This window comes from Drosophila gunungcola, unplaced genomic scaffold (assembly GCF_025200985.1).
Source record: "Drosophila gunungcola strain Sukarami unplaced genomic scaffold, Dgunungcola_SK_2 000058F, whole genome shotgun sequence".
Taxonomy (NCBI): domain Eukaryota; kingdom Metazoa; phylum Arthropoda; class Insecta; order Diptera; family Drosophilidae; genus Drosophila; species Drosophila gunungcola.
This window is the reverse complement of record NW_026453221.1, coordinates 562,008-575,334: the sequence shown is the minus strand read 5'-3', so window position 1 is coordinate 575,334 and position 13,327 is coordinate 562,008. Positions and strand designations below refer to the sequence as shown.

The 13,327-nt window shown below is 37.5% G+C and overlaps 1 protein-coding gene across 5 annotated transcripts in view; it reads right to left on the bottom strand.

Annotated features, from left to right (window-relative positions):
- Positions 1–2,367: 2,367 nt before the first annotated feature.
- Positions 2,368–13,327, bottom strand: part of LOC128264148 (neurotrimin) — a 350,308-nt gene continuing 339,348 nt past the window's right edge. For 4 of the 5 annotated variants that reach the window (XM_052999513.1, XM_052999511.1, XM_052999508.1 and 1 more), the window contains exons 6-7: positions 2,577–2,745; positions 2,369–2,519 (exon numbers count right to left, since the gene is read on the bottom strand). In XM_052999513.1, the coding sequence (XP_052855473.1) occupies positions 2,422–2,519; positions 2,577–2,745 (267 nt within the window). In that variant the 3' untranslated portion in view covers positions 2,369–2,421. Of the gene's footprint in view, positions 2,520–2,576; positions 2,746–13,327 lie in introns of all 5 variants that reach the window. The other variant, XM_052999514.1, reaches the window with a different exon arrangement.

The following is a 13,327-nucleotide window of genomic DNA, read 5'->3' as shown; positions in this document are numbered from 1 at the left end:
TCGCTGGAAATCGTTTTTATGCTGATGCTGGCATTTTGAGCAGTGTATCCAGGAGAAAGAAATAGTAACCCAGTCCTTTCTATGTGTATCGTTGAGTGCTGACCATTGCAGACAGATTGAAGATGCAGTGAGTAACGGGTTGCAAAGATCCAGTTGTTTGGTGAAGATTTGACCCAAACCATGTCGGAAGTTGTTTTAATGATATCGCAATGCGTTGACAATTTGTTGTTGAATAATTTGAATCAAACTGGTTCTCTTCGCTGAATACTGTTTGACGAGTGGAGCTGATGTGAGTATTGTTGGGAACAGTTTAGCATTGGTACTCTTCCTCAGTGAATCCTAGAATTGATCTCTGTGGGCGTTGACCACAATATTGTTAGACCTTAGTTTTAGTGGGTTCCATGTTCCTGACATCCATGTGGGGTTTGGAATAACACCGTAGACTTCTTGACACGTTGTGGATACCAGTGGAAATGTCACGCGGACTTTGACATGGATTGTGATGCCTTCTGCTTGCATGATTTTGTACAGTTCGATTGCATCTTCCGTTGAGACCAAAAGCATTTGGTCTGGTGCTAAATGCGCTCTGATTTTAACGAGTTGTTCTTTTAGTTGCTTCGGAGAGACTTATTGTCCGATGTCGAATATCGGTTAATAGGTGTGCTACCTTCGTTTGTATTCGTTGCAGACTGGTGGTTAGCAACATAAGATGGGCTGTTAATACCATGTATGCGTAAGGTGCACGCCCAGATATTTTCCGTCATCCTGCTTGATTAAGGCGATATGCTGCTCCAACACCTTTAGGTGATTATCAGTTGCTGCGTTGTTTCTTCTGATAATGTTGACAGTTGGGTCCATTATTAAGGTTTGGTTTTTTTAGAAGTTCCATCAAGAATCCTTCGTTTGCTTCTACTTTGCTTATGGTTTTTTTCATTTCCTCAACATAATTTGTGTCCAACTAACGCGTTTGCTATGTATTCAATACCATTGAATTGAGACCTGTGGTTTCGAGAGTGGTACATGAGCGCACTTGCTGAGTGTAACTGGGTATAAATGCGTATAAATGTTAAATGTGTCCTAGAATTGACCAGCATGCTGGTTTGTTTTGCATTCTTGGGTACATTTGGGCTTTTGGCCGATTCCGGAATTTAAATATATCATGTTAACATGGTACGAGTCTAAGTTGATATATATATATATGATAAGTGTCAATTCTGCAATCACCATCCGAGCAGTGCCACGCTGCTCGTAGAGTATCCCAGGGTTATTTGCGAAAGTGCCAAGGGAAGAATCACTAGCATCGCCAGTGTTGTTAGCATAGTGCTACCCTTCACTACTTTTTAACGACGAGGTAGTGGCTGGTTGGGATCTTTATGGGACTCTACATTTATATTCTGAGAATAACGGCGCCAACCGAGTGATGGGACGCTTGAATATTCCTGAAGCTGTTTTTACATCAGCTACACGAACACGATTGTCTTCACCGGGATAGGTTTTAATGAGGCTCTACATTTATGTTCTGGGAGTAACGGCGCCAACCGAGTGATGGGACGCTTGAATATTTCTGAGGCTGTTTTTACATCAGCTACACAAACTCGGTTGTCTTGACCGGGATAGGTTTCCTAGTATCCACTTCATAACTGATAAATTCATCTTGTGCCGGGCCTGAAGTTCTTGTAAATATCCCAGCGCCTTCTCTGCAAAAATGGAATTTTCTAATTTCTTAAGCTTGTTGCTCGCACCAACAAAGTTTGTTGCGACTTAGAAATCGTTTTAAGGCAGCTAAGAACGCTTCTGTTGTAAGGTCGCTAGATTCTAGATGCACTGCCTTTGTAGAGTAGCAGCAAAAAACTGCGATATATGTCTTATCTGGCCTTTTTCCTCGGATTTTGTGATGAATCCAAATGCTTTGACGGTGCTATGATCAAAGTTGTCTAGTTGAAAGAGCTACTTTAAAAACGAACGGCACACAGCTTTGATATTTTGCGCGTGATTCACAAGATGGGCTGAATAGAAGACCATGCCATCTCGGGTATCTTTAAATGGTGAATAGAGAACTCTTGCTTATAAAATTAACTCTTATTTTTCGAATATTTTATCTAGTTTAACAAGGTTTTAAGAGCCTGCCGTTACTTTTCCCCTAAAGATAACATGTTATCTCTGTTATCAGTTTCTGAGTTTTCGAACTTAGGAAGAACTGTTAAACAGGCAAACAGATCAACTCAACTGATGATACTAAACAAGAATGTATAAACGCTATCTTCGCCCTGTAAATTTCTTTTCAATGACCACAATATATAGGGATTTGATGACACATTTTTTTAACACTGGAACAATAAATATTTGAATTATTTTAATTAAATATATATTCTTTTTCTCAAATGTTTAATCACAATGATAATTAATAACAATACATTGTACTTATAAAACTAAATAGGTTAGTAATATAGGCAGAAATAACACATTTAGAGAGTCTGAAATTAAATTAGACGATTTTTGTACTGCTGCTGGATGATCACCTGGTAAAATGAATTTTCAATTAATGAAATTATTAAACATTTTTTTTATGTATTTACCCTTTAAAATGTGAACATTTACAGACATTGGGTTTGCGTTTGATGGTAAGCAAGAATATTTTCCTGAATCAGCAATTCTTGCACGTTGAATCAATAGGTATGATGTTGTTATGTCTCCTTTTTCAGTTATAACGGACACACCTCCTCTTGGTGAATCATAGTTTATTTCCTGCAAACGATCATATATGAAGTAATTGCAACTAATTTAAATATACATGGTATATCATATCAATAAGCTTCGCATTTATATATAATTGATAAATACACGAACATTTTTAAAGATTTATTATTGTTTTTATTTCTTATTCACACCCAAGTAGTTTACCAATACTAACACAACCGAGCTGTTTGCAGCCATCTACTCTGGCGCCATCTGACCTGGTGGTAAAGGAGCTTGAAGCTAATATAAAAAAACTTACCAGTCGAGGCCAGACCAATGCGCAACCTTCCTCCTCGGCTTCCTCTTCAATAAAACTATTTCAACCCTTTATTTTCTTACAGAAAGCAAGAAGCTTGCGTAGCTTACTAAATTGTATTCTGAGAAGTTTTCCCTTGCTTTCCGTATCATTGTGTTTACAGAATCTGGTGAAGTTTTTCCATGTAGGTACAAAACATAAGCATAAACATAAACGGTCAGCTTAAACGACCTTCTAGATGGGACGATGGAGCTTAATTGCCTTGGACTTCAGTTTTACGTCAGAAGAGATTTTTTTTTTAAATATTTAACACTGTCAAATTTTTTTTTGCATTTGATTTTCGTTTCCAAGTAGCTTTATATAAACAACTTGCTGGAATGTTCCGCCTTATTTCTTACTAGACCTGTGCTCCAGGGTAGAACATTTTACGAAACCTAAATATATATTTGATCCTACTATCGGTACAACAAAGGACATGGTGACCGTAAAAAAGAAAAATCAGAAAAGTCTACTAAGCGATTACATCGTAATAAATAATTTTATTTCTGGCTTTGATTGATCCGATCTCTACTCATGCCATACAATGGCTGATGCCATATATAAGTTAACACCCAAAATAATACAATTTCTCAGACAGAGGAAATGAGTAAGCATTGATTGCACAACAAACAGCAAAGCAATGCCCTCAATAATAGAATTTCCCAAACCGAAGAAGAGAGCATTAATTGCACAACTAACAGCAAAGCAATGCTCTCAATAAAGTTCTAACGAACTTAGCTTGCACCTTTTGGTCAGCGATCGTGGGAATGCAGAACAGCCAATTTCCAAAGTTGATCGAACTCAACTTAGTGCATACAACAAAAACTATAATTAAAATGCACTGGCCAATTACAATTAAGTTTGGCCAACGGCGACGGCGACCAAGAGCAGCAACCAATAATATGAAAGAACGTCAGCAGAAACATCAACAGCGGCAGAGACGGCGGCAGCGATGGAGCGACGCGTAGCTATAAAAACCATTGTCTAACCTAAGTAAGTTAGTTCTTAATCCAACTCAATAAAGAAAGGTTTGATTTTTTTATCAAAATCATAATCAATCTATTAACTGGCGCCCGAGCAGGGACCTGATTAAAACCGCGAAAGGATAACAAGTTCCGCGTCTCGCGGAGATCAGAAAGTAAAAAATTCTGACGTTTCGTTTCAAACCTCCGCCTTATCAGTGAGAAGTAAAAAACCAAAAATACCGAGATTCGGAAGTGCAAAAGTGCCGTTTAAAAAACGCCGCAAATTGTCACTCCTGAAAAAAACAGGACTTGTACCCGGTGGAATAATCAGGCCAAATTTTATCGCCGTGATCCCTTTAGTATCCGTTCGAATGGAACGTGAATTAAGGTACAGAGAAGGCCCCTTAGTAAACTCACACTCAGGAGAGATCGTTGCAGAGTGGGAATCTGCCGAGCCTGTCATCACGAGAGCACGCCGAGATATGTTACTACTGTAAGAATAGTTTTAAGCAATTTATTAACAAAAACATAAAAAATATTTAATCGAAAAATATTCAAAGAAGAAAAAGTTTTACCCAAATATAAAGTGTAGAAGACATATTTTAGTAAGTTAAAAAGAAAAAAATCCAAAATATAGGGAAAATAAAAATTCCCACACAATAATTACAAAGGTAATAAAAAATCGCACACCCTAATTCTTAGAAGACAACTTCCGAATTCTAAATAACTAAAATTAAAAAATTAAATTAAACTTTTCGCTGCTCATATATCCATACCCAAAATGACCGAACAAGATTTGGCAGACAGACTCGCGAATCTTACCGGACCCTCATCAGCCAGTTCCACACAAATAAACACACGAATCATGACCGAGAGGGACATTGAGGGAAAAATAAAAACAATCTTAGAGACAAATCTCAGTAAACTAGTAAAGGAAATACTTAATCCAAATAATGATTTTTCCAAATATACAGACCAAACAATTAAAAGAGAATTAACGCACAATCTTAGTGAGTTAGATAAATTACCAGACATTGTTCGGACACTTAGAGACTTTTCAGGAAACAAAAGTGAATATTCATCATGGAGGAAAAGTGTCGAGAGGGTGTTAAAAATCTATGAAAACAGAATTGGTTCACCAAAATATTATGGAATTCTTTTAGCAATCCGTAACAAAATTACTGGTCAAGCGGACGCAGTATTAGAATCATATAATACCCCCTTAGATTGGACAGCTATTTCAAAATGCCTAACAGCGCATTTCGCCGACAAGCGCGACTTAAAGACCTTAGAATATCAACTATATGCTCTTAACCAGGGTAACAATACTATAGATGAATATTATCAAGCAGTTTATCAACAATTATCACTAATTCTGAACCAAATTGGCAGCTAAGATGCCTCACAAGAAACTATACAATCTCTGACAGCCATGTATAGGGAAAAAGCCTTAGACACTTTTGTCAGAGGACTTAATGGAAACCTGGCACAATTGCTGGCCATTAAAGAACCACATGACTTAGGACACGCTCTACATTTATGCAGTCTGCTAGAGAATCAAAATGCTAGGAATAACCAGACACCAAAAACTCCGTATTTAGGGAGGGCACCCATGCTACCACCTAAACCTCAACAACCATATCGGATGGTAGCCGTCAAACAAAATTTCCATCCGCATCTCTACCATAACCCAAACCAATCCGGAAAACCCCTAACTACTCAAACTAACCAATTCAAATCTTATAGTCAACCTTATACAAACCAATCCGGTGTAGTAGCGTCCAATAACATACCAAAACCTCCGCCACGACCACAACCGAAACCGGTACCTATGGACGTAGATCAGTCAGTTCGATCACGTCATATAAATTATATGAACAAACCAGCAAATAATGATTATGCAGGGAAAAGACCTCTCAGCACCGCTAATGCCCCAAATAATAATAAGATGCCAAGACAGTTCCATATTCAACCAGAGACAGGAAGTAACGCGCAGCAAAATTCAGATGAAGCTTCATCAAGTTCAGAACAAGAGTATTATCAGTTGGCAGAAGAAAATAACGTTAACGAACTTCAGGAGGAATATGTATGGCAAAGCGATAACGAACAACAAGAATACATAGATATGTCAGAACTTTATTTTTTAGAATAAATCGTTCCTCACTACCTTACTTTAAAGTAACCACGGGGAACGGAAAAATTCTAAAATTCTTAATCGACACGGGCTCTAATCAAAATTATATTCAAAATCAATTAGTACCAAATCCAAAGCCAAATGAGAACACTTTTTCAGTTAGTTCAGTCGGTGGTAACAATAAAATAACACAACACGCAATACTTAAGCTCGCTAATATTTCGGATAAACCCATGAAATTCTTTTTACTAGACACCCTGAAAACCTTTCATGGTATCTTGGGCAATGACACAATGAAAAGACTAGGAGCAATAATAGATGTAAAAAATGATATATTAATTCTCGGAAATAAACGCAAAATTAATATTCATCAACTAGCGACACAAGCAGTAAATACAATTGTACCGGAAGTCAGCCATATGACCGAGTCACAAAAATCAATAATAGAACTCCTCGTACAAAGCCACAAAATCCTCTTCGCAGATCCCGATTCAAAGTTAGCATACACAACTAAAGTAGTAGGTGAGATCAGAACTTCATCAGATTCTCCAGTTTACGGAAAACATTACCCATACCCAATATCACTCAAACAGGAGGTAGAAAAACAAATAACTGAGATGCTAAGAGATGGTATTATAAGACCTTCAAGATCACCATATAATGAACCAGTCTGGGTAGTTTCGAAAAAGTCCGGCCAGTCCGAAGAAAAAAAGTACAGATTAGTAATTGATTATAGGAAACTTAATGAAGTTACTATCTCAGATCGGTATCCCATACCCCAAATTGGAGAAATTATTGCGCAGCTCGGGGACAACAAATATTTTTCGGTATTAGATCTTAAGAGCGGTTTTCATCAAATACCACTGAAAGATACAGACATAGAAAAAACAGCATTCGCGGTAAATGGCGGAAAATATGAATTTACGAGACTCCCATTCGGTTTGAAAAATTCCCCTTCCATTTTTCAAAGAGCGTTAGACGACATATTGAGAGAATACATAGGGAAAATTTGCTATGTATACGTTGATGATATTATAGTCTTTAGCAAAAACGAAGTGGAGCACGGCAAAAACTTGGAAAGAGTATTTTCAACGCTACAAAACGCAAATATGGGGGTTCAAATAGAGAAATGCCATTTTTTTAAAAACGAAGTAGACTTCTTGGGGTACACAATATCAGAAAATGGAGTAAAACAAACATAGATAAAATAAAAGCGATTACAAAATTTCCAGTCCCAAAAACATTAAAAGATCTCCGTTCCTTTTTGGGCATGACAGGTTATTATAGGCGGTTCATAAAAGATTACGCCAAAATAGCAAAACCCCTAACCATTCTTCTAAGAGGCGAAGAAGGCCGGATATCTAAGACCAAGTCAAGCAGAACTGCTATCAACTTGAGCAAAAATGCGATTACAGCATTCGAGAAACTTAAAAATACTCTCGTCTCCAGGGAGGTTACCCTTGCCTATCCAGATTTCGGAAAAGAATTTCAACTGACTACTGACGCTTCAAGTTACGCAATAGGCGCAGTATTGGAACAAAATCATAGGCCAATAACGTTCATTTCACGCACCCTGTCAAAGACTGGTAAAAAGATCAGGTACAAGCCCGGAGTAGCTAATGTGGTAGCGGACGCGTTGTCCCGGGCCCCCGCAGAAATTAATTCAATCAGCTCCTCAGCATCAGCCAATAGCTACGAAAGCTCGTCACACAACCTCATATTTTCAGTAGAAGCTCCAATTAACGTATTTAAAAACCAATTATTATTACTGACTGCCGATACAGATTCCTATAGCTTCGAAATGCCATTCCCAACATACCACAGACACATAATTAAACAAAAATCTTACACGGAAGAAAAACTTATTGCAATTTTAACTAGTAAACTTGATCCTAAGCTTATAAACGGAATCATTACATCCGAAGAGGTAATGGGAAAAATTCAAAACATTTACCCTACCTATTTTAAATCATACAAGGTAAGGTTTACTCAAAACGAAATAGACGACGTAACTTTGGAGTCCCAACAAAACGAAATAATTACCCTCGAACATAAACGAGCCCATAGAGATGCAAAAGAGAACAAATTACAAATTTTGAAGAATTATTTCTTTCCACAACTTACCAAGAAAATCCAAGCAATAGTTCAAGCCTGTCAAACTTGTAAAGAATCAAAATACGATAGACACCCCCCAAAAGGAGAAATCCAACCGACCCCTATTCCTAATTACCCAGGAGAAATAGTTTACATAGATATTTATATTACCGAAAAACATAGAGTCTTAACGGGAATTGACAAGTTTTCAAAATATGTTCAAGTAAAAATTTTAGAGTCAAGAGCATCTGAAGATATTAAAAATCCGTTGAGGGAAATGTTAATTGCTTTCGGTATGCCGAAATGGATAATAATGGACAACGAACGATCATTTGGCTCAGCAGCAATAAAGTTTATGTTAGAAGATGAACTCAAAATATCATTACACACCACCGCACCGTACGCATCGACAAGTAACGGACAAATAGAAAGGTTTCATTCAACCCTATCTGAAATCATGCGGTGTCTCAAAAAAGACAACGGGAGCATATCATTTGAAGATTTAATCTTTAAAGCAGTTCAAGAATATAATAAATCGATACATTCTGTAACAAAAGAAAGACCCATAGACATATTTTTCAGAAGCACAATCTCTAGTTCAACAGAAGACATAGAAAAGAAACGAGAAGAAATAAAAAAGAAAATTAAAATAAACAAACAGCCGACCTCGAATACCATAATCAAGGAAAAATATTACCAAAACTTTTTAAGCCAGGCGAAACTGTACATGTAAAAATAGATAAAAGATTAGGAACTAAACTTACACCTAGATACAAAACCGAGAAAGTAGCGGAAAATAGAACGCCCACCATTAAAACACAAACCGGAAAAATCATACATAAAAATAATATAAGAACACAATTTTTCAGATTATTTTTACCAACATGCTTGGGAATAACTACAGTCCTCGACTATTCCAATTCACAAATCATCTCACTCGAAACCGGATTAGCGGCTAAACAAGACGGAACATTTAAAATCATCCACATCTTTAACCTACAAAGCTATGAAGAAACTCTGGCGAAGTTAGAAGAATCATTTCATTCACTCACCCCATCTCATCCATTACACCAATATCTTTCCTATGAACTAAAACAAATCCAAACGGATTTACGCATACTCCAAACTCAAAAAAGACAAAAAAGGGCAATAGAAGCAAAAGGTACTGCATGGAAATGGCTGGCGGGATCGCCAGATCACCACGACTATCAGATCTTAGAAGACAAGATAAATGAGCAGCTAGAAAACAACAATAGACAAGTAGTAATTAACAGATTAATTAATCAAAAAATAAACCAACTTACTAACGCTACTAATGCAATGTTGAAAATTACCCAGAGCTCGGAAGAAATCATAAATCAGAAAGCAAATATTTTAAAGTATAAAATTCAATTAATAAAAGAAGAAATAATTAACATAATATACGCAATTACATGGGCCAAATCTAATACAATAAATTCATTTGTACTTACAAACACAGAAACCAAAATAGTGGAAGAAATTTTTAAAAAAGAAAATAACTTATTTTTTAACATAGAAGAATTATTGGAATTTGCTCGAATCAAGTTAGCCACAAATGGCAACGACCTTATTTACATTATTAGCTTACCAACCATTGAATCAGATAATTGTAGAACTTTAAAAATTAAAGCAATAAAAAAAGCCCAAATAATCAATGATATAAAATATGAAAATTTTTTAGAATGTAAGAGACAATTATTGGCAATAATTAAACCTTGTGAATCCTATAATGATAAGACAATTTGTAATTCAGAAAATTTGTTAGATTTAAGCAATGATACTTGCGTAAACGCTCTATTAAACCTTCGAGAACCAGAATGTAAGATGATCAACAATCAACCTATACCGGATTTCGAAGAAATACTACCAGGCACCATCCTGCTAAACAACTTCAATGGACCAGTCTCACTAGATGAAAAACTTCTACAACTGCAAGGCTCTTTCATAATACAATATCGTAATTCGACGGTAACAATTGGTGAAACCATCTTCAAGTCAAAGGAAATCAACGTAGTCGAACCAGAACCTCCGTTATTCCAACTATTGGGCGAAAAGACTAAGTTAGAGGAAGTTCTCTCACTACAAATGGTCAAGGAACTCAACATTAACAACACAAAAGCGCTGGAAAAATTAAGAAGCAAGGCAACCATAGAATCTTCCGTTAGCTACGGATCCGCCATCATCCTACTACTACTTATAATAGGATCAATCACGGAACTCCTACGAAGACGTAGGTCAACGGAAAGGACACCAGTTTCCGTGCCAGAAACGCAAGAAAAGCCCACGCCTTCCGGACCTGTACTCTACTACGTTGCGACCGAGGACAGTCGCGTTTAAGGAGGGAAGAGTTAACACCCAAAATAATACAATTTCTCAGACAGAGGAAATGAGTAAGCATTGATTGCACAACAAACAGCAAAGCAATGCCCTCAATAATAGAATTTCCCAAACCGAAGAAGAGAGCATTAATTGCACAACTAACAGCAAAGCAATGCTCTCAATAAAGTTCTAACGAACTTAGCTTGCACCTTTTGGTCAGCGATCGTGGGAATGCAGAATAGCCAATTTCCAAAGTTGATCGAACTCAACTTAGTGCATACAACAAAAACTATAATTAAAATGCACTGGCCAATTACAATTAAGTTTGGCCAACGGCGACGGCGACCAAGAGCAGCAACCAATAATATGAAAGAACGTCAGCAGAAACATCAACAGCGGCAGAGACGGCGGCAGCGATGGAGCGACGCGTAGCTATAAAAACAATTGTCTAACCTAAGTAAGTTAGTTCTTAATCCAACTCAATAAAGAAAGGTTTGATTTTTTTATCAAAATCATAATCAATCTATTAACTTATATAACCGTATATTCCTGATCAGCATCACTGGGGGAGTCGATCTAGTCAGGCCCGTACGCCCGCCCGCCCGTCCGTCCGTCCGTTTCTACGCAAATGAAACATTCTCAAAAGTTGTCTTCTTGTCGCAGGTAGTATATAAGTTGAAACGAGCCGGAAAAGACGTCTATAGCGTAAAGCTCCCATAGGGGCTGTTTATGCTCAACGTAAGGATCTGAAAAGTTAAAACTTTTTGATCGCTTGAGTTTAATACTGATATTGTTGAATAGATTTAACGGTATTTCTTGGAAATTGACTGGTACAAAAAGTGTTTTGGCTAACAAAGTAAGTGTAACGAGAAATTGCAATTATATTTATTATTCGTATTTTACTGTAGGCAGTGCCAGCTAACCGTATTGTTTCGCTGATGTGTCGGCTGACCTACTGCCTGTTTTGATGGCAAGCTTGTCTGTTATTCTTTTGATATTTAATACTCGGTCCACTTTCATTCATATCTTAACATTCTCCCAGCCGTTGAATAGATATTTAACCATCGTTGACATTGAAATTAAAATTGCGGGGATCGGGTTCCGGATGGGATGAGATTCTGAATTCTTTTGTGTTAATTGTCACCTTTCTGGACTTCCAGATGATGTTTCCCTTCCGACCGGTGTAAGCTGTTGTCAGCATGATTGATATTTCTAAGGCAACATAGGCAACGATTTGATGGTGCTGCACAGTTGTAACATGGTGGGGATTCGTTTGATGATCAATTGTTCTCAAATTTTGTTGAATTTCACCCAGCTCTTTATAGGCTGAATCGGTTGTTTGTTCGTCGTAATTTTTGGGTGGCGTCGATGTTGATTGTATATAGTAGCTTACATTACAAAGCCGACTAAACAATGAGCGTAACTCGCTGGAAATCGTTTTTATGCTGATGCTGGCATTTTGAGCAGTGTATCCAGGTGAAAGAAATAGTAACCCAGTCCTTTCTATGTGTATCGTTGAGTGCTGACCATTGCAGACAGATTGAAGATCCAATTAGTAACGGGTATCAAAGATCCAGTTGTTTGGTGAAGTTTTGACCCAAACTTTGTGGGAAGTTGTTTCAATGATATCGCAATGCGTTGACGATTTGTTGTTGAATAATTTGAATTCAAACCGGTCCTCTTCGTTGAATACTGTTTGACGAGTGGAGCTGATGTGAACATTGTTGGGAACAGTTTAGCATTGGTACTCTTCCTCAGTGAATCCCATGAATTGATCTCTGTGGGCGTTAACCACAATAACGTTAGACCTTAGTTTGAGTGGGTTCCATGTTCCTGACATCAATGTGGGGTTTGGAATAACACTGTAGACTTCTTGACACGTTGTGGATACCAGTGGAAATGTCACGCGGACTTTGACATGGATTGTGATGCCTTCTGCTTGCATGATTTTGACCAGTACGATTGCATCTTCCGTTGAGACCAGAAGCATTTGGTCTGGTGCTAAATGCGCTCTGATTTTAACGAGTTGTTCTTTTATTTGCTTCGGAGAGACTAATTGTCCGATGTCGAATATCGGTTAATAGGTGTGTTACCTGTTAATTTCATGTATGCTTGTGTAAGGTGCACGCCCAGATATTTTCCGTCATCCTGCTTGATTAAGGCGATATGCTGCTCCAACACCTTTAGGTGATTATCAGTTGATGCGTTGTTTCTTCTTAAAATGTTGACAGGTTGGTCCATTATTAAGGTTTGGTTTTTTTAGAAGTTCCATCAGTAATCCTTCGTTTGCTTCTACTTTGCTTATGGTTTTTGTCATTTCCTCAGCATAATTTGTGTCCAAATAAAGCGTTTGCTATGTATTCAATACCATTGAATTGAGACCTGTGGTTTCGAGAGTGCACTTCCTGAGTGTAACTGGGATTAAATGCGTATAAATGTAAAAATGTGTCCTAGAATTGACCAGCATGCTGGTTTTTTTTGCATTCTTGGGTACATTTGGGCTTTTGGCCGATTCCGGAATTTAAATATATCATGTTAACATGGTACGAGTCTAAGTTGATATATATATGATAAGTGTCAATTCTGCAATCACCATCCGAGCAGTGCCACGCTGCTCGTAGAGTATCCCAGGGTTATTTGCGAAAATGTTGGCAGTCTGTGCCAGTGCCAAGGGAAGAATCACTAGCTTCGCCAGTGTTGTTAGCATAGTGCTACCCTTCACTACATTTTAACGACGAGGTAGTGGCTTGTTGGGATCTTTAT